Genomic DNA, 27,832 nt, shown 5'->3' with positions numbered 1-27,832 from the left:
ACTCTGAGTTGCGGAAAATTTTGCAAGTTTATAATAATGGATCTTCCTGAAATCATTAATACCCATTTTGCCTTAAATTTTTCTTGCAAGTGGTCAATATGTTATGCATCTTAGTCTACTCTTCTTAAAAAATTTTTTCCATATAAAAGTGGAGTTCATAACTAAATCAGTTTAAAAGTGACCAGATGGCTGTTTTGGAAACAGAAGCATTTGACACATTCAGCTGTGGTGGCTAAATATTTTTGTTAGTGTACACCTATTACTAAAAAAATTTTGAGCATCAATCTCCAAAATATTATTTCTTTCTAATATTATACCCATACATTACTGAAATATATTAACTAATGTGTTATGCATATCATAAAACAGACAAAAACAGACACTTTTAAATGATGAAATAAAAAATAAATATACATGAAATTCTAATACTTTCTTCCTGCATTCCACTGGATCGTCTTGTGACTCTTCAGTGATTTCTGGCCCAGAAGATAATTTAGGAAGATCAGTATTCTTCTTAACAGGCCTGACCTCTTTGTTCTTTAGCTAGAGTTTTCTTCTGCACGTAAGCAATGGCATCAAACTTTCGGCTGTACGAATGGCTTAATTAGTCTCTTTTATTTTTTATTTTTATTATTTTTTATTGAGTTAATCATAGGTTACAATCTTGTGAAATTTCAGTTGTACGTTGTCTGTCAGTCATGTTGTAGGTGCATCCCTTCACCCTTTGTGCCCACCCCCTACCCTACCTTTCCCCTGGTAGCCACTAATCTGTTCTCTTTGTCCACAGGTTTAAATTCCTCATATGAGTGGAGTCATACAGAGATTGTCCTTCTCTATCTGGCTTATTTCACTTAACATAATTTCCTCAAGGTCTATCCATGTTGTTGCAAATGGGACAATTTTGTTCTTTTTTATGGCTGAGTAGTATTCGATTGTATATATATACCACATCTTCTTTACCCATTCATCTGTTGATGGGCACTTAGGTTGCTTCCACGTCTTGGCTATTGTAAATAATGCTGCAATGAACATTGGGGTGCATGGGACTTTTGGAATTGCTGATTTCAGGTTCTCTGGATAGATACCCAGTAGTGGGATAGCTAGATCATATGGTAGTTCTATTTTTAATTTTTTGAGGAATCTCCATACAGTTTTCTACAGTGGCTGTACCAGTTTGCATTCCCACCAGCAGTGTATGAGGGTTCCTTTTTCTCCACAATCTCTCCAACATTTGTTACTATTTGTTTTAGTTATTTTTGTCATTCTAATGGGTGTAAGGTGATATCTTAGTGTAGTTTTGATTTGCATTTCCCTGATGCACAGTGATGATGAACATCTTTTCATGTGCCTATTGGCCATCCGTATATCTTCTTTGGAGAAATGTCTGTTCATGTCTCCTGCCCATTTTTTGATTGGGTTGTTTGATTTTTTGTTGTTGAGTTGTGTGAGTTCTTTATATATTATGGATATTAAGCCTTTGTCAGATGTATTACTTGCAAATATTTTTTCCCAGTTAGTGGGTTTGTTTTTGTTTCAATCCTGTTTTCCTTTGCCTTGAAGAAGCTCTTTAGTCTGATTAAGTCCCATTTGTTTATTCTTTCTATTGTTTCCCTTGTCTGAGAAGACACGGTGTCCAAAAAGATTCTTTTAATACTGATGTCAAAGAGTGTATTGCCTACATTTTCTTCTAGAAGCCTTATGGTTTCAGGTAGTCTCTACTTTTAGAGCTTTATGTATACATACATGAAAACTAATAGCAGCACTTAATTTGAGTATTTACTATGTGGTAGGTACCTTCTAAGTGCTTTGCACATATGAATTATAATTTAACCTCACAACAACCCAGATGAGGAAACTGAGGAACACAGAAGTTAAGCAATTGCCTGAGGGCACAAACCTAGCAGTGGAGTAACCCAGGGATTCTGGCTCCAGAGCCCATGTTCTTAACCACTATGCTAGAAGGCTGCATATCTCCTTTGGGATTTCTCTATCAAGAAAGAATGAGGAAAAATGAGTAAGAGTGGGGAACATATAGAATACCAAATGCCCATAAACCAGCTTATGAGCTTATTTTTAAAGTGGAATGATAAAGTAAAACATAGGAATTACAGAAATTCTCAAAAAGTGGTGAGGGAAAAATGGAGAATTACTCTTCCACAAGAGTAAAATATAAAATTACTCATAATTTATAAGGTGTACAAATCCATTTAGCATCTTAAGCCTCAAATTGGTAGTTTTTTTTCTTCAGTCAATTCTTTCATTGAATAAACTTAAAGATAAATTCACATAAACATCAGAAACTGTAATTACTAACTTGGTGTGAATTTGAACAATCAAGAGATAAAAGTAGTTATCTAAGTATATTAAAACTTCCTAAAAGCTAACTAACACTCCTGATGGTGTAGTAAGAACCAATGCCAATGTGATCAGGCTCTTGCTAAAACTTTTTTAAAAGGTACAAATAACTATTCTTTAGAGCACAAAAATTTCTTATATTTCATAAACATCAAAGCAGGCTAAAAGTGATTTGTTTAGACATTACATGACATTACATTCCTAATCAGATGTACACATGGAATCAGGAATTTTAATAAATATTTAAAAGCATACTTTTTAAAAAGTAGTTTTAATAAAATATTTTACAGTATTTTTAAAAAAACAAATTCACAGAATATCTTCATATTTTAACTAAAAAGACAGCTCTTAAGAATCATATGTACATAAAGCAATATTACCTCCAAAATTAACAGAATCCCCGTATCTGATCTTAACAGTGTCAGAGCTGTCTTGATCATCATCTTCAGTTTCTCCTAAAAAGAAGTATAGAATACAATAGTATAGTCTTTATTCTAATGCTTTAAAGATCTGGATTAAGAAACAAAAACAAGTAATTCAATACTAAAATGAAGCCTTTTTAATGATCAGATATAGAATCAATACTTATTATGCTTACTATTCTGAATCACAAAGTTCTAAATAAGCTGTGAACTCATTTATTTTATGTTCTCTGAGGCACATAATTATATCCCAAGCAAATATTCAAAGCAATCTCTCTAGGATTATATTCTAAGGCTTTAATGTAGAGTCAAAAAGTAAACAAATGAGCATTAAATAGTGGAAAAATTTTACCGGGGGTGGGGCACTACATACAGTGCATAAATTCAGACAAGATTAGTCTATGCATGTGTATTTGTATACCTGTGCATTTGTGACACCCATACACAAACATTTCAGTATGCAGGTGACTAATTCCAGATTCTGATGGGCTTAAAAATGGACTAAATTTTACTGTACTCTTCAAACACAGACTGGTTATGAGAATTTGGAAAAGCAGTTATTTTAATACCATAATCAAAAGCCAGCACATGCCAGAAACTGAAAATATTAGCTTTGCTTAAAATGATTAACTTAAGCAGACAAAAGATGCTAAAAAGGCACATAAAGGCTATCATCATTCATTCTGTCCTATTTTACCTGTCCACATAACAGTTCAAATAAGCATGAATGTTTTTTTCTGAAGAAAAAGATACTATTTCTCCTCTCACTCTTAAGTACCTATCAAAATTGCTTCTCACCTCAACAAAAAAAGATTTAGAATATATTGTGTGATATTTTAACAGAAAATACCTTCTTCAGAGAAAATGAACTTCTGTTGGACACTGGTGGCATCTAGAAGAGAAAAGCACACATGTTGTATATAACATCAAAAGCTAAAGCTTAGGAATAAATAACAGTGTCTAATTTAGGAAAGGGAACATTAAGACACACCAACTAAATTTTTTTTCTGTTAAATCATAAAAAAAGGAATCTACTATTTCCCTCTAGGCTATTTTAGAAATAAGTCTGATACAAACTAGAATCAGAAAGAGTTTATACACTCTCAGCCGCAGGTGTATCTGTGCGCTAAAAAGTAACCTGTGTTTGCAGGAAACATTAAATTCTACATTGACAAATATTCCAGTCCCTATAGATTTCCTATATTCTCGTTCTCCTATTTGCCAGATTCTCTACACTCCCTTGAAACGCCTACCATACTGGTAGAACTGACAACCAGCTCTTTAATGCACTGGCACATCCAAAAAGGAAGTAAGAAAGGTAAAGATACTCCCCTATCCCAGCAGGCCCACATATACCACTATTTCTCAGAACCAGAGAATTTGGACAAAGATAAAAGAGCAAAAAGTATCAAACAAACCTCAAATGCAGTATTTTTACATGGGCTATTCTGAAATTTATTTAAATAAAGGGAGATAAGCCCAGATGCAGGCAGTGCACAACTGGGCTAAAATATTACTGATCATATGAGAAGTAGCATGAATCAGACTCTGTCCGCAAAGCTGAAAATTTGTTTCTTTTCAGCTTTTTCCTCTACTATCTTAACCTCTATTTGCTTTGCAAAAGAAAAAACAGTGGAAGGCAACTGCCCATACATTATATGGTGAATTTGGAAATATCTTCTTCAAATCAGTATATTTTTACTGGTATAATACTAGTCAAACTACTCCTACTCAATACTGGCAAATGCAAATTTCTCTGTGAAACATATTTACCAATTTTCTTTTGCTACAAACAAACACTAACACTGAGAAAACTGCAGATAATACTATGTTATTCTTAAAAAGCTAGAATCTGGTATACTATGTGCTATTTTAATCTAGGATCCTTAGGGAGACTGTCCTTTCATTTTCTCTTTTTTTCAAGCAGAAAAATGGAAAGTCCAACTTGTCTTAGTGCTGTTCTCTTAAAAATTTTTTCATTAGTACTTCCATTCATACAAAGGTATTATTTCCTTTTCGAGGTTTTATTTTCTAAGTGCATAACTATTATCAAACTTTGTACAGCAGTTTACTTTATTCATTTACACCACTATTCACATAGCACGCAAACAGAAGGTGTTTTCGTAAGAGTCAATGGTCATGTCTTAGTTACCACCTTAGTAACAGTTAAGTCCTTAATATTTGCATGCTGCTAGTTTTCAAAAAAAATCTTCTTGTATGTTATCTGATTCCCATAACGTCATAAGGCAATGCTTTCATAGGTAAGTCTGATAGATATTAAGTGACTTGTCTAAGGGTGTCAGGACTAACAAGTGAGAAAAAAGGACTTCTGATTTCCAGTCTACTACCCTTCTACCACTGCATCAGTCATGTTCCTAACAGCACAATTGTAAACACTCAATTTTTTTTATTAAGATTTTCTAAAAGCAGTTATAAGTTCACAGAAAACTAAGAGGAAGGTACAGAAATTCCCCATATACCTCCTGGCCCTACACATGCATAGCCTCCCCCATTATCAACATCCCCCACCAGAGTGGTACATTTGTTACAATTGATGAACCTATGCTGACACATCATAATTACCCAAGGACCATAATTTACATTACAGTTCACTCTTGGTGCTGTATATTCTATAGGTTTGGACAAATGTATAACGACAGGCATCCATCATTATGGTATCACACAGAGTATTTTCAATGCCCCCCAAATCCTCTGTGCTCCACCCATTCATCTTTCCCACTTCTGAAACCCTTGGAAACCACTGGTCTTTTTACTGTTTCAATGGTTTTGCCTTTTCCAGAAAGTCATATAGTTGGAATCATACAGTGTGTATCCTTTCTATATGGGTTTCTTTCACTTACTAATATGCATTTAAGATTCCTCCATGTCTTTTTGTGGCTTGATAGCCCATTCCTTTTTAGTGCTGAACTAAATTCCATTGTCTGGATATACCAGTTTATTTCCATTCACCTACTGAAAGACATCTTGGTTGCTTCCAAGTTTTGGCAATTTTGAATAAAGCTGCTACAAATGTGTGTGCAGGTTTTGTGTGGACATAACTTTTCAACTCCTTCGGGTAATATCAAGGAGTACGATTGCTGGATCCTATGGTAAGAATGTGTTTAGTTTTGTAAGAAACCGTCAGACCATCTTCAAAGTAGTTGTACCATTTTGCACTCCCACTAGCAAGGAACGAGAGTTCCTGTTGCTCCACGTCACTACCAGCACTTGGTGCAGTGAGTGTTCTGGATTTTGGCCATTCTAATAGGTGTGCAGTGGTATCTCGTTTTAAATTGCACTTCCCTGATGACCTATGACGTGGAGCATCTTTTCATATGCTTAATTGCCATCTGTATATCTTCTTTGTTGAAGTGCCTGTTAAGGTCTTTGGTTGTTTTTTTAAATTGTTGTTTTATTATTGAGTTTTAAGAGTCCTTTGAATATTTTGGATAATACTTCTTTATCAGATGTGTCATTTGCAAATATTTGCTCCCAGTCTATGGTTTGTCTTCTTGTTCTCTTGACATTGTCTTTTGCAGAGCAGAAGTTTTTCATATTACTGAAGTTCAGCTTATCAATGATTTCTTTCACGGATCGTGCCTTTGGTTTACATCTGAAGAGGCATCACCATACCCTGGGTCATCTAGGTCTCCTCCTATGTTATCTTCTAGAAATGTTATAGTTTTGTGTTTACGTTTAGGTCTGTGATCTATTTTGAGTTAATTTTTGTGAAGGATGTAACATCTGTAGTCTAGATTCATTTTTTTTTCGCATGCGGATGTCCAGTTGTTCCAGCACCATTTATTCAAGACTCCCTTTGCTCCATTGTATTGCCTGTGCTCCTTTGTCAAAGATCAGTCGACTGTATGTGGATCTACTTACGGTTCTCTATTCTGTTCCACTGATCTGTCTGTCTCTTCTTTTGCCAGTACCACACTGTCTCAATTACCGTAGCTTTACAGAAAGTCTTGAGGTTGAGTACTGTCAGTCATCCTACTTTATTCTTCTCCTTCCATACTGAGTTGGCTATTCTGGGGCTTTCGACTTTCCATATAAACTTTAGGATCAGTTTGTTGATATCCACAAAATAACTTGCTGGGATTTTGACTGGGATTGCAATCAACAGAGTAAGTTGGGAAGAAACGACATCTTGATGACACTGAGTCTTCCTATCCGTGAACATTGAATCTCTCTCCATTTATTTAGTTACTTGATTTCATTCAGAGTTTTGTAGTTTTTCTCATACAGATCTTGGATATATTTTCTTAGATTTACACTTTATTTCATTTTGGGGATGCTAATGTAAACTGCATTGTGTTTTTAATTTCAAATTTCTCTTATTCATTGCTGGTATATAGGAAAGTGATTGACTTTGCTATATTAACCTTGTATCCTGCAAACTTGCTATAGTTGCTTATTAGTTTCAGGAATTTTTTTGTCCATTCTTTCGGATTTTCTACATAGACAATCACGTCATCTGTGAACAAAGACAGTTTTATTTCTTCCTTCCCAATCTGTATATTTTTTATTTCCTTTTCTTGTCTTATTGCACTAGCAAGAACCTCCAGAACAATGTTGAAAAGGAGTGATGAGCAGGGACATCCTTGCCTTGTATCTGACATTAGCACAAAAGTTTCTAGTTTCTCACCATTATGATGATAGCTATAAGTTTTTTTGCTGATAGTCTTTATCAAGTTGAGAAAGTCTCCCTCTATTCCTAGTTTACTGAGAGTTTTTATCACAAAGGGGTATTAGAGTCTGTCAAATGCTTTTTCTGAACCTACTGGTATCATCATGTGATTTTTCTTTTTTAGCCTCTTGATGTGATGGGTTACATTAATTGATTTTTCTTTCTTTCTTTTCTTTTTTTTTTTTTTTTAGGAATATTAGCCCTGAGCTAACATCTGTCACCAATCACCTTTTTGCTGAGGAAGATTGGCCCTGAGCTAACATCCCTACCCATCTTCCTCTGCTTTATATATGTGAGACGCCTGCCACAGCATGGCTTGATAAGTAGTGTGTAGGTCTGTGCCCAGAATCCTAACCAGCAAACCCTGGGCCACCCAAGTGGAGTGTGTGAACTTAACTGCTACACAACCAGGCCGGCCCCTACATTAACTGATTTTTGAATGCTGAACCAGCCTTGCATATCTGGGATAAATCTTGGTCGTAGTGTATAATTCTTTTTGTACTTTTTTGGATTTGATTTACTAAAATGTTTTATTAAAGATTTTTGCCTCTATGTTCATGAGAGATATCAGTCCGCAGTTTTCTTTTCTTGTAAAGCATTTGGATGGTTTTGTATTAGGGTAATGCTGGCCTCACAGAATGAGTTAGGAAATAGTCCCTCTGCTTCTATCCTCTGAAAGAGATTATACAGAATTGGTATAATTTCATTCCTAAATATTTGATAGAACTCATCAGCGAACTCATTTGGGCCTGGTGCTTTCTGTTTTGGAAGGTTATTAATTACTGATTCAGTTTATTTAATATACATACACCTATTCATATCGTCTATTTCTTCTTGTGCGAGTTTTCGCAGATTACGTCTTTCAAGGAATTGGTTATCAAATTTCATCTAGGTTATCAAATCTGTGGGCATAGAGTTGTTCACAGTATTCCTTTATTATCTTCTTTTTTTTTTTTAGGAAGACTAGCCCTGAGCTAACATCTGCTGCCAATCCTTTTTTTTCCCTCTGGCTGAGGAAGACTGGCCCTGAGCTAACATCTGTGCCCATCTTTCTCTACTTTATATGTGGGATGCCTAGCACAGCATGGCTTGACAAGTGGTGCCATGTCCGCACCTAGGATCCAAACCATCAAACCCTGGGCCGCCGAAGTGGGATGTGTGATCTTAACCGCTGTGCCACCAGGCTGGTCCCCTCCTTTATTATCCTTTTATTGTCCACTGGCCCCATAGTGATGTCCCCTCTTTCATTTCTGATATTAGTAATCTGTATCCTGGCTTTTTTTCCTTAGTTTTTCTTTTTTTTCCTCCTTTTTTTTTCTTAGTTAGCCTGGCTAGAGGCTTCTGCTTTAAAGGATAATTTGACAATGTACAGATTTCCAGGCTAGTGTTTTTTTCCCCTAAACAGTGAAAATCTTTTGCTCCACTCTGTACTTGTTTGCATGGTTTCTGAGGAGAAGTTAGATGTAATTCTTATCTTTGTTCCTTCATAGATTACGTGTTTTCTTCCTGTGGTTCTCTCAGGATGTCTTATTTTTGATTTTCTGTAGTCTGAAAATGATATGCCTAGGTGTATTTTTTGGCATTTACTCTGTTGGTTATTCGAATTAATTTTGGAAAAATTTCAGTCATTATTGTTTCAAGTATTTCTTCTGTTCCTTTCTTTCCTCTCCTTCTAGTATTCTCACTATGTGTATGTTACACCATTTGTAGTTGTCACCCAGTCCTTGGATGTTGTTTTTTCCAGTCTTTGTTCTCTTTGCTTTTTGGTTTTTGAAGATTCTATTTTTACTTAAATTTTGATATAATTGACATATAACATTGTATAAGTTTAAGGTGTACAACATGTTGATTTGAAACATTTATATATTGCAATATGATTACCACCAGAGCATTAGGTAACACCTCCATTACATCAAATTATCACTTCTTTGAGGATTCTGTTGATAGACCCTCTAGCTTGAAAATTCTTTCCTTAGCATGTCCAGTCTACCAATAAGCCCATCAAAGGCATTCCTCATCTGTTATAGTGGTTTTTTATCTCTAGCATTTCTCTTTCTTTCTTAGGATTTCCATCTCTCTGCTTACATTGCCCATCTGCTTGTGCATGCTGTCTACTTTATCCATTAGAGCCCTTAGCATATTAACCATAGTTGTTTAAATTCTCAGTCTGATAATTCCAAGATCCCTGCCACATCTCATTCTGAAGTTTGCTCCCTCTCTTCAAATTGTGTTTTTTGCCTTTTGGTATGTCTTGCAATTTTGTCTTGATAGCCAGACACGATGCAGAGGGTAAAAGGAACTGCTATAAATGGGCCTTTAGTAACATGGTGGTGAGATGTGGGGGAGGGAAGGCGTTCTACCGTCCTATGGTTAGGTCTCAGTATTTTGGTGAGCCTAAGCCTGTGGTCTGTGAACCTCACAAGAGTTTCTCCTTCCGCTGTAGGTGGGAGAGGATGTCTAGAATGTCTTGGAGTTGAGTATTTCCCTTCCCTCAGGTCATTTGGGACCTGATAATACTCCAGGTCAGACTCTGGTTAATAGCTTTCCCTGAGGGCAGGCCTTGTGAAAAAGGAAAGTGTGTGCTGGCATACATCAAAATGATTCCTTTTCCCCTTCCCCTGCTGGAAGCCCCGAGGGGACTTTTCTCCAATACTTACTGTGGGAACTCAGTCAAGCTCCTGGAGGGTCATCTCACAACATAGTCCTCCTCTATGACTGGTTCCCCCTGGGAATTTTTTACTCTCAGATTTGTTCACACTGAGTGCTTCAGCAATTTGTCAATCACAGTTCAGGTTTTCCTACCCCAGCACTGGTTCCTGCAGAGGTTTCCACTTTTGAGTCTCTGCTCTGGCAAGCCACGACTTCCTGTATTCATCTGTGTATTCTGTATTCTATATTTGCCCCAATCTTGGGGGCAGCATTTTGCCCTGTGTCCTCCTCTTTCTTATGGATCCAAGAAGAGTTGCTGATTTTTCAGCTGTCAGTGTTTACTTGATTTTTGGTTGGAGTGGCAATTTCCAAGCTCCCTACATGTGGAACCACAAGTCCCCCTCAATAATTTTTTGAATAAATGAAAGAATGAAGAAAAAAAGGCTGACAGCTAAACTCTTCCTAAAACGAGAAGTTCAAACAACTCTTCAATGTAAGTCATATTATACAGTAGCCTTGCTAAAGTTATATTTATTTATTTATTTTTTTTTAAGGAAGATTAGCCCTGAGCTAACATCTGCTGCCAATCCTCCTCTTTTTGCTGAGGAAGACTGGCCCTGAGCTAACATCCGTGCCCATCTTCCTCTACTTTATATGTGGGACGCCTACCACAGCATGGCTTGCCAAGCAGTGCGATGTCTGCACCTGGGATCCAAACTGGCGAACCTCAGGCTGCCGAAGCGGAACGTGTGAACTTAACTGCTGCATCACTGGGCTGGCCCCTAAAGTTATATTAACGTTGAGCCATTATGTTTTATATAGTTTAAAAGTTATTTGGTATAGCAAAATTTCTTTAAGGCCGAACTGATTTTAGAATCTATAACAATGGAAAAAAAGTACATTGAAGATTTATATTCATTCATTGAGCTATCAGAAAAAATGAATAGTATAGCAATCTCTCCTTTTTTCACCGTGATATGATTTATTTCCATTACTTTTTCTTTGTTTTTGCACCATCCTCTCACCTTCCAGTGCTATATCAAAGCTCCACTGCTATTCATGACCAATTTTTTCAGAAGTGGGTGGCCAGGTCCTTCTTCCTAGTCTGTCTGAGTCAGGAAGCTCTGCTGAAACCTGTCTACCATGGGTGACCCTGCTGGTATCTGAAATACTGGTGGCACAGATTTCAGCATCACAGCAACATGGACCCACCACAGTATGACAACCGACAGACAGGTGGTGTAGTTCTCAGACTGGGAAACAAATCTGGGCCGTGGCGGTGAGAACACTCAATCTTAACCACTAGACCAACAGGGCTGGCCTATTTCCATATACTTTTGAAGCTCCGTATCAACTTATTTGCAACTAATAATCAATCCTGCATACACCAGATTGCCTAAAATTCAATCTCCTTTTTTCTGTTTATGTATGTGTTATCTAATTAAGCATGGGGAAGGACTTAAGAATTATTCTTTTAACCAGTTTATATAAGAGAGTTCCCCATTTACTTTTAATACTTCTAACGTTATTATATTTGAAGTATTCAATAAATCGTGGATTTTATCTATTTTCAAACACTTTTAAGACTTTTAATCTAGTGTCTAAAGATGCTTTCTTTAGAATTCCATGTTTATAACAATAAATATTTATCAACTGTATCCAAGACATGAACAATAACTTGTTAAGCAAGGCTGTCTTGCTAATATCACTAAAAACAAAGCCAGTGTTATTTTGTGCCTCATAATCCAATAATATCTTAGGAATTAAACATCCTAAATAATAATAAATCCTGTAAGTTTGACAATCATCACTGTATCAGGCTATCCATTGTCTTGGCTATATAAACATTTTTAAACATAGTTCTCATTCTAGTAAATAAAGCTCAAGAAATCCAAGTCTACTTATTTACGTCATTCTAAAAATTATTTAACATAAAATATTTGAGAGTCACAGCTAATTTGAGTGTTGTCCCTAATGTAAAGGAGTTTAATTTCTCTTACTGCGAGGTTTCTAAACGTAAAATAGTGAGGTCTATTACCAAACAAACTATAAAATTTGCAACTCTCCTTCTTCACTTTGCCTGCTACTCATCCTCTAAAATTCAATTCAAATGAAGGTACTTTTAAGACAATTCAATGCTAATCATGCTTTTGAGAACAGTCATAGTCGGGCAGCAGGAAGGAGAGAGCACAGAATAATTTGGGGATATCACTAGCATTCAAGCTTCCTGAATAGCTATTTTATATACTCCAAGATGTACAAACATAACTATAAAAAGAATCAGAGGGTGCTATCCTCTATATTAATCTCAAAAATTTCCTTTAAACTGGAAAGCACTGTTTTAAAAAAGTTAGTTCTATTATAAAGTACTTATAAAAATGATTTCTAAATCTAGGGTAGAAAGTAAAAGAGCTAGATTATTTCAGCTCCAAGTTCTCTTCCAATTAAGAGTCTATAACCTAAAAAAATTTTTTTTTAAGTTTTTAAATAGAGTAATTAAACTCTGGTAGGTAGAAGTACATGATAAGCTGCATACTGCAAGGATCCTTTTCAGTACCCAGACATTATAAATCCTTAAGTCTCTAAAGAAATTAGCCTGAACTTAAGTGAAAGATGAATTTAAAAGAAGTTGTATCTATTTATAAAGAAAAATGAAGCTTGCTTCCTTTCAATTCATCTCCAAATTTAGATAAGAATTGTAACTTAAAACTAAGTCCAACCACAATCAATGTAGGTTCACTCAAAGCCACAGATCTTGGCATCTCGTGTTCTACACCAAGGCAAATACTGAACAGAATTTAAATCAGTTCAACAGACATGGCAAAGGACACTGAGCTTACTAGAAAAAACACCTCAAATTCACTTTGTTAATGAAGAAAAAAACCTTAATTGGTAAGTTGATATTCCTTCCTTCAATATGTGAATTTAACAAAGGCTAATTAAAACTAAAATGTATTTGTTATCCCATGTTCTTACAGGAATTTAAACAATAATATAACAAAAGACATCATTTCAGATAGGCTAAAAAACCAAGGCTATTAAGAAAGGTCATGGTCATGGGGACGCAATGTCCCACAAGCTGAGACAATGAACAAAGTAAATCTCAAGCCAGTGACCAAACGTGTGTACTCCTGTATTCTACTGACAATCAGAACCCTCAAAGAGAATCTATAAGAATTAGAGATCAACAAACCTAATTCATTCATTTTAGTATTTCCATTTGTCTTGTATGCCGAATCTGCAAGAAAGATAGCAAGAAAATGATTAGAGCTTAAAAGGAAACGCATAATATGGTTCTTTACCACAGGTTCATCATCAAAAACCTTACAGATCTTTATCACTATAATACTTAAAAGGATAGGCATGTATCAAAAAAAAAAAAACCACCAACCTAATTCTTTCATAAAGGAAATGATGAGGAGGAGAAATCTAATGTGAAGATAAATAAGCTTCCTTTTTAGTTCCCATGATAAAGCATCCTTATGGGCCAATAAACTCTAAAGTAGAAGTAGACCACTTGGAATGACTTGACTAGTTTTCTTTCATAGTCATGAAATCAACTTAAGGGCAACACTTTTTTAAGGTTTTAGTCAAAAACAAATGTAACTGAGGCAGGAACATTTTATAGCCCTGAGCCACAAAGCTTCAGCCGCGGATTTTTTATTAGCATTATACTGGGAAGAATAAAAAGTCCCTGACCTTCGTTTAAAATCATCACACTAATGAAAAGAATCATAGCAACACGTGAGACACAACCTCTTCAAAAGAATGAGGAAGACCTTCATAAACCTATATGGAAAGATGTTTCAATATTTTAAGTGAAACAAAAACAAACAATAAGGTGAGAATGGAATATTTATCAGGCTAAAATTTGTGTGAAAAAAGGGGAGGAAAAGATCATTTATACGTGAATTTCTTTATATCTCCAAAAAATATCTCTGGAAAAATACCTAAGGAACTGACAACGTTGGCCGCCCCTCTTGAGGAGACTTGGGGTAAAGCCCAGGGGGCAGGGAACTCTTCATTGGATATTTACAGTAACTTTAGAATTCTGAACCATATGAACACATGTACTACCCTATTTAAAAATAAAATCGTATTTACAGAAAGACGAAAAACAACAGACAAAATCTCTTACCAGATCCTGAGCTCCTTATAGGCGGTCTACACAGGCTCTTCACAGGATCATCACTCATCCCTAACATAGGAAGAGAAAACATTTAAAAATATATAAAATGTCAAACATACTAGATTTCCTATACAATCATCCACTTATTCAACAACGGTTTTTCCGAGCTTTTCATTATGCTAAGTATGGGAATACAACACTGAAACAAAGACAAGTTTCCTCCCATAAAAAATTTATGGACTTGATGGAAAAATTCACAACTTTTCTCAGCAGACCATGGTTGTATAAAAGGAAAGGAATACCAAATAAAATTTTCCTAAATTTCTCAATTAAGAACCAAAATCTGTATTGTAGCAACACTCAGTTATCTATTCCATTTGTGGCTTAACCTCACTGTGCATTATTTATGGCATGTTTTAATTTAGGATTAACTTCCTAAGAGTTAATACACTCCCTCCAACTATTCAACCTTGTGCACGTTCAGGAAATGCAAACTCTAATTTTAAGTAAAATGTTAATGTTAACCAGGGTTTATTTCAGACTCTGTATGATTCAATGCATAAGGTTAATAGGGAAGCCAATACTATTAAATAAAATGTTAACATTTGCTTAGACAACCAAGGTGTTTTTTCTCAAAGAGCCTCACATAACATAATCTAAAACCCAATCTGTATCTAAATTTCAATTATATTGTTTTGTTTCGTTTGTCTCTACAAAAAGTCATTATGTTTAGCTCTGTATGAGAACTGCAAAAACCACATTCTGAACTGGCTACCAGTGGCTCCCTCCATTACACTGGCTGCCTGTATTTGTTTTTACAAAACTGACTTAACCCAATTTCCCCTTTACAGTACCTAAAAGAGAAATCTTGAAGGGACAGCCATTCATTTGTTCAAAAAATACGTACTGAGCATGTTCTTATGCATCTTAAAGACAGAGATGTAGAAAAGCAATGAAATTGATCTCATGTAGCTCAAAAAAGGCAGAACTAAGATCAGCAAGAGAAAGCTACAGCAAAACAGCTTTCAGTTTAATATAAAAAAAAAAACACCCAAGGGGCTGGCCCAGTGGCAGTAGTGGTTAAGTTCACACGCTCCACTTCAGTGGCCCAGGGTTCACAGGTTTGGATCCTGGGCACAGATCTCCACACTGCTCATCCAGCCATGCTGTGGCAGCATCCCACAGACAAAATAGAGAAAGACTGGCAACAGATGTTAGCTCAGGGCCAATCTTCCTCACCAAAACAAAAACAAAACCAAACTTTCAGTGTTGTCTCCAAAACAGAACAGATAGTGAAAATGATCAGGCAATGTATGAACAGATGCTAACAAAGGGACACCTGCACTAATAGAATCTTTGAGTAGATGACTTCCCTAAATCTTCCAGCTCTAAGATGCAGTGAAATATCTATCTGAGCTAGCATTTTACACATCAGGTATTTAGAACTTATATAAAAAGCTTTAAAAATAAATCTTGGACATGTCCATAATCCCATGATTATAACTACCTTCCTCTTTTTCTCCTCTGTATTCCCACCTTTTTCAGGCTTAATTAAAACCTAATCTATAGACATTAATTACTATTTCAGTTCCCATCTTTCAAGAAGCATTTCCTGAATTCTCTACTACATACATAGCCTTATATAAGCTAGTTGAAGGAGACAGAGTATTAGACAGAGGTATTAGAGAATAAAATAGCAACTATCCTTTTGTAGCAATCTTCTTCCCTCATCTGTGCTTTTGTTCACCACTACACCCCCAGCATCTAGCATGGGAACTGGCATAAAGTAGGTACTCAATAAATATCTGGAGAACGAATGAATGCTCTAACTATAGCAGCCAAAGAATCAAATGCTCATGACAAAACAGTAGGCATTCAAAAATATTTATCTAAGATTATTTAGCTAGAAACCACAACTGTTAGAATAAAAATATCTACTTAACTTTAGGAAAAGTAAACGAAATTTTCCTAGTATACTTTTAGATTATAAAATCAGTTTCATGATTTCCAGAAAGGAATGAATCTGGCCATAGAAAAACAGTTATGTATAGACTGAATTGATTTAGCAACCTAATGGCTATTTTAACGTGAAAATAATTCAGTTCAACTTCAAACAATGAGAAGAGTTCAAACTGTATCCCTGTTCTAAACTAACATAATCAACATTTTTCACAACTTCCAAAAACAGGATGACAAATGATGTGGTTGTCTTTACTAGGTTGTTTTAGAAGGTGGCCCCTTGGTTTACGTCTTTATTCTTAAGGGCATCTTCGGATAAATTTCTTTCCGACTACACCAGTGGCCCTATATTCAATTACAGCACTATTATGAACACCAAAGTTAAACTGAAAGTCTATGATTCTATGAGGAGGCTGAAGGGCCCATCCTTAAATTCGTACTTAAAGCAGTGCTCCATAGAGTGACTCCTATTTAAATAATTCCTCTGCTAGACAGACTTTATAAGCATTCATTTAATAATTCCCTAAACTCTTTCCCCTTTCATTAAGAGGCATGAGATGGGAGCATGCCAAGAGCTAGATGTGGTATAATCTTTAAAAGCATCTTTTATAGTAAGAGAACTCTGAGTGTCCCTAATCTCCCAAAGATGCACGTACCCTTATTTCTAGTTATATTGTATGACAGTGTGCTATCGATATATTCCAGGTAATCTACGCATGGGTTCCAATCTATCAATCATCTATACGGTCACTCGTCGCTTACCAATGGGGATGTCTTCTGAGAAGCGCGTCGTTAGGCGATTTCATCGTTGTGTGAACATCATAAGAGTGTGCTTACACTAACCTACATGGTATAGCCTACTACATACCTAAGCTATATGGTACTAAGGGGACTACTGTCATATATGTGGTCCTGTCATTGACCGAGACGTTGTTATATGGCACATGACTATACTGAGAAATGTTTTGTCTTTTCCATTTCCAATTATAGCATAAGCTTCTTGAGAAAAAGAAATGCTTAAGCAAAATTTTATGAACTTCACATCTCTTGTAAAATGCCATGAGGAAAAAAAACCCCTTATATTTGTATGTTTTACCATGTATAGTGATTTTACATGTACGATATCATTTCCGCAGTGGCCTTGTGAGTTAGACAAGGCAAATCATATAAAGGCCTGAGGCTGAAGGTGGGTGAGTAACTCAACCAAGGTCTACTGCTCTTTCCACAACATTATGCAACCATGCATCTCATTAGCAGTCCTTAAATATAGGCCTAATGTGAACCCCAAAAGACTGCTCAAGACATTCTATTATACATTCGTTTTATAATGGTCTATAGGCTGGTGTAACAGTCTTCATTACATCAATTTACTTAACTCTAAATTTCTATAAATTTATTCTATATTTTAAAGATGAAAAACTTTGGCTTCTCAAGGTATAAGGGACATGCAATTAAATCTATTGTAAATAAAATTCAAGAATATGGTTTTTCCAAATGGCCTGGAAAATGTGATTAGAGTATCTACTACTCAAAGTATTTTTCTAAGATAGTTTATATTCTTAACACAGTGACACAGGCTGTTTAAGGAATTAAGCATAAAGGGTGTGTTTATTTGGAACTGAACTTGAACCAGATATACTTTACTCTACGTAGAGAATAGAATAGTTCAAATCATAAAGCGTAATCTTACTAGAAGCAATGGATAAGGAAATAAGTCAGGATATGGGTTAAAAAAAAAAGCCAGAGATGATCAGTTTCAATAGCTACAATCATTTATTGTTCTGGGACTTTTCTAATATCAAAAAAAAAACCCCAGAAAATAAACAGAACTAAAAACCAAAGGATATTAAGATTAATAACTGAATTTAATCCTTTCTCCTGCTTTTCAAAATAGTTTAAACAGTTTTTAAAACTTAAGTAGACTATCAAATGTAGCCTATTTCCATGTTATATTGATACTAAGATGCAAATATTTTTACACTTTAACATCTCTGAAATTGGGATGCCTCATACAATATAAGGCACATTACAGTTTAATTGGCAGCATTTCTTCCTTCTAGGTGGTACATAAAACAATGATAGTGGATCTTACAACTGATGATATTTTAGATTTGATGAAATACATTATCAAACTGACAAGACTGATTGTATTGTGCCATGATTTTACTATGCAGACCACTTTATCCATTTTAAATGGAAGGTAGTGTGACATATTCATTCATTCAACACTTACAAACTTTAATGAGTAGCTAATTATTACATGGGAGAGTGACAGTGAGATGCCTGGGGAAAACGAAACGGCTTTGGAGAAGACAAACCTGGGCCTGAAGTTTGGCTCAGTCACATATCGTGTAAATGTAGGGAAGAGTCTTAGCTACTCTGAGCTCGTTTTTTCATCTATAACATGAATATATCTATCCTGCATAGTTACATGAATGAATTAACATATACAAAGTGGCTGGTAATTAGTAGGTACTCAAGTACCTGCCCTGTCTTTTCTTGACCCGTGCCTGTACTGCTTAATTCAATAAACAGCCTATAAAGAAGATTCACTGAAACTCTGAATGAGGTATGATTTGGGACCCTTGATGAACAAGGCTATAATCTGCACATTAAAAAAGTTGGCAGGTAAAGAAAAAAACAAAATCACTGTTCTTACCTGGAGTTTCTTGTATTCTCTGGATGATTTTCTTTGAGCCCGTTTGGCTTAAAACAGTATTCGAAATTAGTTCATCCTCTAAAGAACAGACATGACAATTGTCAAAACTCAGAATATATGATCTAGGTAGAGATTATGCATATTAACAGCAATATGTAAGCAGAAATACAAGTAATTCATTGTTTAGAGATGTGTACTAAGGTTTACCAAAATTTAGGAATTTAATTAGTCAGAAATATGCACTCTTAAGACAATATAAAAATAAACGATTCACTGATGCTTTACAACAGTATTATTTTTGAAAATTTAAAAGATGGGCTTGTTTTTAGTACCCTGGAGTCGATTCTGACTCCCAGCGACCCTGTCCGGTCTTTCTGCGCCGTCCTCTCACCTTTTGGTGCTATACCAAACAATGCTCTGCTGTTACGCATACGGTTTTCATGGCCAATTTTTTCAAAAGTGGGTGGTCAGGGCCTTCTTCCTAGTGTGTCACTCTAAAAACTCTGCTGAAACCTGTCCACCATGACCTGGGTGACCTGCTGGTATGTGAAATACTGGTGGCGTCACAGCAACATGCAGCCGCCACAGTATGCCAACCGACAGGCGGGTAGTGTGATTCCCTGAACAGGAAATACACCTGGGCCTTGGTAGTGAGAGCCATCAAATCTTAAGCACTAGACCCCACCAGGGCTGGCCTAAAAGATGGGCTAGAGTTTCATAAATGATGTGGAAAAAGCAAAAGAGTGAAAAATGTTTAGAGTCTTACAGATTCACTAAAATAAAGGTAAATCCTTTGTGTGCTAAAAAAATTAGCTTGTATAGCTGCACTAGGCTCTGTGGGAGAGTCAACACAACGTAACATATTTATCGCCTGCTATGGGCAAAGTATTCTTCCAGATACTGAAGGAGACACAGAATTAGGGTAAGTACTGAAGTATAACATGGCCCTTCCAATATACATGACAGGATCTTAGTCTTTGGGGAGTTTATAATCTTAGAATAGAGTGATAACTAACATATATACGGACTAAACTGTCCTGAGTTGTTACATCCAACAGTAACTTACATATCTTTAAGTTTCCAAAATCAACACACCTTCAAATGTGTCAGCAGGAAAATGTGCAGTCTATTCCTCTGCCCTAAAGTGAAAATCCACCTCCTCTTTATATCCATCAATGGTCTACCACTAACTATGTAATCCCACTGTGATTCAAAAACCTTGATTTTTCCCTCGTAGTTGCCTTACATGGGGCTAACATGAAATTTCACCTGTCTCTTAGTGTTAGGATCGGGGGGAGGGCAGGGTGGGAGAAGAGAGATTAAGGAAGTTGATCCACCTGTGACGTACCTAAACCCATACACTCACTTTGTCAGCATCCTTTTAGCCCATTCAGACGAAAACTAATTAGAATCTTGCTTTTTCAGGCTTCTTAACCATTGAAGTTACACTGAGGGCCCCCAACGTGGCGAATTTCTGGCAGACACCACCATACTCGGAAAGAGCGATCGGCTCAAGTTTATCAGACACTGGGGAGCTTCAAGTTCAGGATAACCGACTTACCCCATTCCGGTGTAAGTCTTTGGGATGAGTCTTAAGCCAATTTATCAACCAGGCTATCCCTCCAAATGCACACTCACAAAATTTCCCCTCCCTCTCTCCCCACCGGGGAAATGAAGGAGAAAGACTGGAAGGTTAGGTTAGAACCATGCTTCTCAGCTGAGGACTTCTGGCCTCTGTTAAAGGAGGAAATGGAAGTGGCTGTGGCAGCAACATCCGCAGGACAGAGGAAACCGAAATGAAGCCGAGCCTGCAGTGATTCCGCATCCCGCCTAACTAGCCGTCCCCCCGAGGCCTGTAGAAAGAGGTAGTCCTGACACCCCTAAACTGATGCCTGGGGACGGGCAGAGCTCCCCGGCTCCGCTCAGGTGGCTCCGCATGCCAGCCTCTCTCCAGTCCTCCCGCCCGAGTCTCTTTCCCGCCCGCGCCGGGGCGGGCCCCGCGCAGGGGCGCAGGTCCAGGGGGCGGAGAAGCCCCGGGTCCGGCGGGGATGAACTCCGGGAGGAGGAGCACACACACCCTCCGCGCCCGCCCGCCCGCTGCGGCCGCTCCCTGGCTGTCGGCTGAGACTCTTACCTCCGCCGGCCTCACCTTCAGAGGAGTGAGAGTCCCGCAACCCTCTCCTGGTCGTAACCGGAGACGGATGCGGCGGAGGCTGCGGTGAGTGCTGCTGCTGCTGGAAGCGAGCAACGCGTCGCGTCTGCATCTCCTCGGCTTCCGGGGGCCGCGGCTGCCTCCGCTGCCAAGACCGAAGGTAGTAGGCGCTTTCTCTCGCTTCCTCTTTCCCAGAATCAGGCCGGAACTCTTCTAGCGGTACTCGTCTTCCCACCGGGGACTTTTCTTTGGCCACCCGGGGCTCGAAGTCGCCGTACACTTCTGGCGGCGCTTCTGAGAACCTCACTTCCCGCCGGCCGTGGCGCGCCGGCGGAGTTCCGTACGCAGGCGCGTCACTGCCGCCGCCATTTTGAGGGGCGAGCCGCCGTCTTCCTTCCCGCAGGGGGGCCCTGGGCGTGACGGACAATCCCCATTCTTCCCTCACCGGCTCCGCCTGCCGCCCTTCGCCCGCCATAGTTGTTGACGCAGCTTGAGTCGATCGCGAAGATGCTTTGGGGTCCCTAGATTCTCCTGCCGTTGATGGCAATGGCTTTTCGGGGCTGCGGGGCGGTGGTCGCGGCGGTCAGGGAGGCAGTTGAGAGTCGCCGGGGCCGCCGCCTGCGTCGTCGCTGCTGTGCCGCAAACCTGCCTCTGGGCCCATGGTGTCCGAGAGGCAGTGCCTGTGCTGGGTCAGCTGCTGTGGGTCACTCCCGCCTCCTGGCTGAAGGCACCAAAGAGGAGGAGAAGAGGGAGGAGGACGTCGCTGTCCTTGGCTTTGGGGCTGAGGGGGAGGAGACGACGGAGGGACAACTGGCGGGGCAGATTGCCTCTCCTAAGCCCAGCTGCTCGTGCCAACTGCTGTCCGTAAACGGCAGACGCCCGTCTGCCCCCCCGCCCCCAGTGCCCAGCGTCTGGGAAAGGCCGGGAGGGACCGGGGCGGAGAAGCAGTTTCAGTCCTCGCCCCTGACTGTTGCGCAGTTTTCCTGGAACCCTTTTGATCGACTGTTACCTTAGCCGTGCCTTTCCAAGTGTCCCTAGCAGGAGTGAGCATAAGAGAGAAACTTTTGTAGGTGTCACCTTGGAGAAAATTTTATTTTCAAGCTCCTTGTGAAGGCAGTTACGCCGTTTTAAATTTAAGTCACCTGTTGAGGGTGTACAAAGTTCGATCTGCAGGCGTCCTCGGGTGGGTTTCCGTTTGCAAGATGTACACAGAGCATATAGTCTTATTCCCGGCCTTCGTACGCAAACTCTGCCCGCAGCACTGTTCGCAAACTTTGGTAGCGCTGTGTTCTGGAAAGTGAGAAACGAACAAATACTTTGGTTAATGACAGCGCTGTCTTTTTAACTTGCGATCCTTTATTTTTACTTTGATTTTGGGCATGACTTGATGTATTGCATTTGATTTAGGGTTTCCTGTGTTTACCAAATAAGAAAAGGTGATAAAACGCGCTTGTTTCCCCTCCGTATACCACATTTTACATGTGAATAATCTGCAAATAGCTAACCAAATTTAGAGGTACTGAGGAAAAGTTAGTTAAGGTCTGAGTAGTTATTGAAAGAAAGATTAATGTTATTTTCAAATATACACACGTATTTTCTATAATTGATTTTAGCGACTAGATTTAAAAACCTGTAACTTAGATACCAGTTACAATAAGTGATTCTGAAAAGTTTGAAGGTATTTTTCTTTCAAGTATTTTAAACTCCCTCGAATGTTTTTGAGCAACTCTTGCTCAAACTGGGCACAAATTTCAATTTAATGAAATCTTAAGGTGTACTGTGCTTTCACTAATAGTTCGGTAAGTTTGGCCCCAGGCACAAGAAATTACATGCTTTAGAGTCACCTAGGTTTAGCCTGTTAGGAGTTGAGTTTAGCTTTGTTTATTGTATACAATATAGCCAAAGAATCTGGAGGAACAGTAGCAAGGGAGATGCTACCTTTTTTTAAAAAAATCTTTTAAGGGCAAATCAAACTATATTCTTCCTTGTCAGCCTGGGTTAGGTAGTATATTTGGAAAATTTGGGGGACTTAACTCTTTTCTGACAAAATGTTGAAGAGTATATTGATACTTGGTAATACCTGGCTGTTATATACTTACGTTGTAAGTAATACTTTCTCCATAAGGTGCCTGTTATATTATTCATTATTAACATATGATAGTAAAAATTCTGTAATAGATGTAGTTACTAGAGGATATAAAACTTTATAGTATTAATACACAAAGTTCATATTATGAACATTAATGCATATATTAAGAGCCTCTTTAAAACATTTACTGGGACAGGTGACTATGGAAACTTGGATGCACACTTGTAAAACTTGGGTTTGGGGGACGTACTAAAAAAGAGAAAAGGACAAGAGGTTCTACCTATTATGGAACAATCAGAGAAGATGAGAGGTCCTACGTATTGTTGAATAATGAGTATATGTATTGTTTTGTAATTAAAAACGCTTGTAAAGGCTTAGGAATGGCTTTCCAAAGAGCCAAATCATGAGAATCTTAAAGTAAAATCAGAGGCCTGGTAACTTTACTATGTATATTTGCTTTGGGTTTTGCTTCTTTTGTCTAGGTGGTAAGAATACATAATCCTAGCTCTGCCCTACCTGCCTCCTACAGCTAGCAACCTTACAGGTACCAACTTTCATCACATCACTGAGGTAAACTCTTGTCAAACCAGATATTCTGCTGCAGATGTTTTCCAGACTACAAGGGTGGCCCAAAAGAGGTGACACTGCAGAGACGGTAGACTCATAGCCAGTGTTATAAGGGAATTGCTGGGCCACAAATACTAAGAGGTGGCAGAGCTCTGGATGTAACTTACTTTGGGAATTTGAACTCTGTAGAGGAATTAATGAATCAAAGGAGAAGACAGAAGAAATGATTATAACAAAGCATACACATTAATTCATATATTTATTAAACATCTATTCTGTGCCAACATAGATGTTTAATGAATATATGAGTTAAATTAATGACTGTATTCTTTACCCTTAGGGAATTTTCCATGTATTAGGGAAAAAAGATACACTAAAAATTCTAATTCAGATTAAATGACTGGCATTAATTTATATACCTGGCTGTTAGGCCTAGGCCTGGAAATCCATTGTCTTGACACTGAATTTCTAAATAAAGTAGCTATTTTAAAGATTTTATTTTTTTCCTTTTTCTCCCCAAAGCCCCCCAGTACATAGTTGTATATTCTTCGTTCCTTCTAGTTGTGGCATGTGGGACACTGCCTCAGCGTGGTTTGATGAGCAGTGCCATGTCCGCGCCCAGGCGCGTGAACTTAACCACTCGGCCATGGGGCCAGCCCATAAAGTAGCTATTTTAAATGAAACATTTTACTTTAAAATAAGGTAATTTTTGAACATGTTTTTTGTTTAGAGTAAGCAGAAATCCAGTTATTTACCGAGAAAGTGCCTATCCATTTATTGTGCATAATATGCACATTTCCGGTCAGATAGGGAAATAACTTTGGGGTTATATCTTAGTAGAAAGAGGCAACATTGTTATTTTTAGTGAGGAAAAGTTTAAAATATTAAATAAGGAAGTAAATTAAACACATAGTAGCTGGCTCCATTTATTCCCCGTTCTCACAAGTGATAGAAAAAATATTTATTTTTTTTTTAAAGATTTTATTTTTTCCTTTTTCTCCCCAAAGCCCCCCGGTACATAGTTGTATATTCTTTGTTGTGTGTCCATCTAGTTGTGGCATGTGGGACGCTGCCTCAGCATGGCCTGATGAGCAGTGTCATGTCCGCGCCCAGGATTGGAACCAACGAAACACTGGGCCGCCTGCAGCGGAGCGCGCAAACTTAACCGCTCAGCCATGGGGCCAGCCCCAGAAAAAATATTTTAAAGACTGTTAATACAAATGACAATGTCTAGCTGAAAACGTTATATCGAAATTAAGAAAATTTAACGAAGTGAACGGAATATAGTAAATATTCTTCCATCTGTTCTTTGTTGCATTAGAAATTGCAGTCAGTTATTAAACAGCATCTAAGAATGTTCCCAGATCCTGCGACTTCTCCCAAAAGAGGATGATTGAGAAGTGAAGGCACCAAAAATCACTGTTTCATGAAGAATCAATAAATATTTGAGCTTCTGCTATGTGCTAGCCAGACCCTGTTCTAGGTGCTGGGGATTCAACAGTGAAAGAATAGACCAAAGGACGAAAATCCCTGCTTTATTGAAGTTTATATTCTATGGGAGTCAGGTAAAAATAAAGATAAGTAAAATAGTTTGTTGGTCAGAAGTGTTATGGAAAAAAACGAAGAAAGGAGAAGTGAGATTTACGTGAGTAGATTTCTTCTCTGTTGTCTTGAATTGGTGTAGGTCAGGAACAGAAATTTTAGACTGACTTGACCTTGCCCCTAACCAATTATGTGTTCTTGGGTAAGCTGCTTGCCATCTCTCAATTTTCACATTTATGAAGTTAATAGATCAAAATGATAGCTATTTTTTATTCACTTACTAGTATCATTTAGCCGACACTGTTGGGTACCTTAGCACATTTACTCACAACAACCTCTTGAGCTATGTAGCGTTGTCCCCAATTAACAGGAGCAAACGAGGTTTAGATTCAGCACCTCGTTTGAGGACATGCACCTAGTAATGGTAGAGGCCGGCTTCCAGGTGATGTCCGACTGGTGCTTGCCGTCATCATTGGGCAGAGCCTCCACTGTTTGGTTCCGTGGGTTCTTCCAGCCTGTGGATTTTAGGTCATTATAAGGGCGGGGGTGCTCGTCTTGCAGGGATGCCTGTCTTCCAGTCAGTTGGCCCCAGAGGACGCGGACGTGTGGCTCTGACGTGAGCGCTCACCGGGGCGCTCGCCCGGGCGCTGGCCGCCTGCTGGGGCGTGGCGAGAGGTGGGGCCGACTGGGGCGGAGGCGGGGCAGGGCGACTACCAGTCCCGGCATTCCGCGGGCCGTGCCCCCCCCGGAGGTCGGCGTCGCGTGGACAGGGAGGGGGACTGTTCTGTTGGCCGCGTCGGAGGGGTGCAGCCTGGGGCAGAAAGAACACTCGAAGGGCTCCGCTGACGCTGACAGTCGACGCTTTAAAACCTCCCTAGAATTTGTAAGTAAACGAAATGTATATACAACTTTTCCATGTTTTAATATTTCATCTGATAGCTAATTTCGAAAGATCTTTGAGAAACGATCCTTCCCCACCCCCACTTCCCTACTGCAAGATCCCTAAATGGAGCAGATTGGGGTACATTTTTGTTTTGTAGTGAAAAAAAAGAGGCTCTTATAAACATTAAACAATAAGGTGGGAATAAATGTTTGATTTGGACTTTGAGACGGGAAGCATAATTCCTCTCAGGCTCAAAATGTAAATGGGAATTCAGACTACCAGTGCAGGTGGTGATTACTTCCCTTTACCTCTGTGCCAAACAGGATCCCAAATTCGTCATCTTAATCCTTATAAGATAGTAACCCCCCCCCTTTTTTTAACCCAAATAGTGCTAAGAAGGGCAAAGTTTGAAGTTTTAGTAAGATCCTACAATTACCATTTTGCTTACATATTATATATGTAATCCCAATTGTGTTTCGTACCCAGTGAGAAAGTTTCTCTTTTTCCTTCTTTGACTGAAGTGTACAGTGCTATCAGTAGTGCTTAATTGTTAGACTTTATACGCAGATACAGAAATGTTATCTTAATCTGATTCAACATACTGTTTTTGTTTCAGTTTTACCTGTTTTTAGGCTTTAAGACATTTTATTTTGGATCTATATGAGAGATCCTTTTCTTGTCTCTATTTTTTAAGAATTAGAGCCGTGGCAGCTATCCATATTTATCAGCTTTATTTTTCAAGCACATAATTAGTATATAAACAGCCAGTGGGAAATCATTTAATGAAGAAAGGAACTTCATGGTAGAGGAACTAAAAAAATATTCTTGGAAGCCTTTGTGTGGATTAGAACAGCTTGAAAAACTGACATTTGCTATGAAACTTTAAAGTGGGAGCCTCTCAGTAATGTTTATTTTGCTGAATGCAGAGTCGGCAAGTTGATTATCAGTTTCGATGCTGGTTTATCACGTAACCATGAGTGACTCATTTAAGCTCTATTTCACTTGTTTTCTTTCTGTAGAGGTGGTGATACTAGCCTGAGAGCTTCTGTAATTTACAAATAAAGTGACTTAAGAATATAGCTAATTATTTGAGGATTATTAGGTATTTTAGTACTATATTGTGTCTTGTATATAATTTGTTTGTGCCCAAGAAGTCATTTAAGCTGTATTCCATATCTTATGACTACTAATGTGTCGCACATGAGATAATTCAATATAGTGATTATACTTGATCATAAATTTTACACAGCAGATCAGGCATTTGTGCGTAATGAAGGATGTCCTCAACACTGGTTGTGAGCATAAACTTTGGAGTCAGAGCTGAGATTGAATTCCAGTTCTGTCATGTGTGACTTGGCAGGTTGCTTTATTGCTCTGAGCCTGTTTCCTCATCTGTAAAATCCATAAGGTTATTTGAAATATTAATGAAATAGTTTAAGGACTCAATAAATGGAAACTTATTACTAACTGGGCTACTTTCTTAACTAATATTAAAGGAGTTGGCACACGAATTTGATAATCAAAATAGAAAGGAAGAAAATTCACCTATAATTCCACTACCTCAACAGAGCAAATTGTTTTGATTTTTGTGTACTCTCCATTAGCCCTTGACCATAGGTGTACATAATGTAAATGTAGTAACATTTTTGAAAAAAGTCAAATTAAAACATTGATTTGTTAACTTCTGAGGATTTTGCTTAAATTACACAAATAGAGCTTTCTGGTTCTGCCTTTAT

General features: G+C 38.1%; 2 protein-coding genes across 9 annotated transcripts in view; one reads left to right on the top strand and one right to left on the bottom strand.

The window, feature by feature from the left end:
* TOR1AIP1 (torsin 1A interacting protein 1) overlaps positions 1-21,814 on the bottom strand; it is a 35,246-nt gene extending 13,432 nt beyond the window's left edge. For 2 of the 4 annotated variants that reach the window (XM_046681705.1, XM_046681707.1), the window contains exons 1-6: positions 21,013-21,501; positions 18,864-18,941; positions 14,255-14,314; positions 13,310-13,354; positions 3,628-3,669; positions 2,736-2,810 (exon numbers count right to left, since the gene is read on the bottom strand). In XM_046681705.1, coding sequence (XP_046537661.1) covers positions 2,736-2,810; positions 3,628-3,669; positions 13,310-13,354; positions 14,255-14,314; positions 18,864-18,941; positions 21,013-21,490 — 778 coding nt within the window. In that variant the 5' untranslated portion in view covers positions 21,491-21,501. Of the gene's footprint in view, positions 1-2,735; positions 2,811-3,627; positions 3,670-13,309; positions 13,355-14,254; positions 14,315-18,863; positions 18,942-20,997 lie in introns of all 4 variants that reach the window. The other 2 variants (XM_046681704.1, XM_046681706.1) reach the window with 2 other exon arrangements.
* The window catches only part of TOR1AIP2 (torsin 1A interacting protein 2), a 36,574-nt gene continuing 29,781 nt past the window's right edge, over positions 21,040-27,832 (top strand). For 2 of the 5 annotated variants that reach the window (XM_046681709.1, XM_046681708.1), the window contains exon 1: positions 25,936-26,096. The gene's annotated coding sequence lies outside the window, so the exon portion shown is untranslated. Of the gene's footprint in view, positions 21,176-25,934; positions 26,097-27,832 lie in introns of those variants that run through there. The other 3 variants (XM_046681710.1, XM_046681712.1, XM_046681711.1) reach the window with 3 other exon arrangements.

This window comes from Equus quagga, chromosome 13, assembly GCF_021613505.1.
Source record: "Equus quagga isolate Etosha38 chromosome 13, UCLA_HA_Equagga_1.0, whole genome shotgun sequence".
NCBI classification, from domain to species: Eukaryota; Metazoa; Chordata; class Mammalia; order Perissodactyla; family Equidae; genus Equus; species Equus quagga.
Note: the sequence above shows the minus strand (reverse complement) of the source record. Positions and strands in the feature narration are given on the sequence as shown.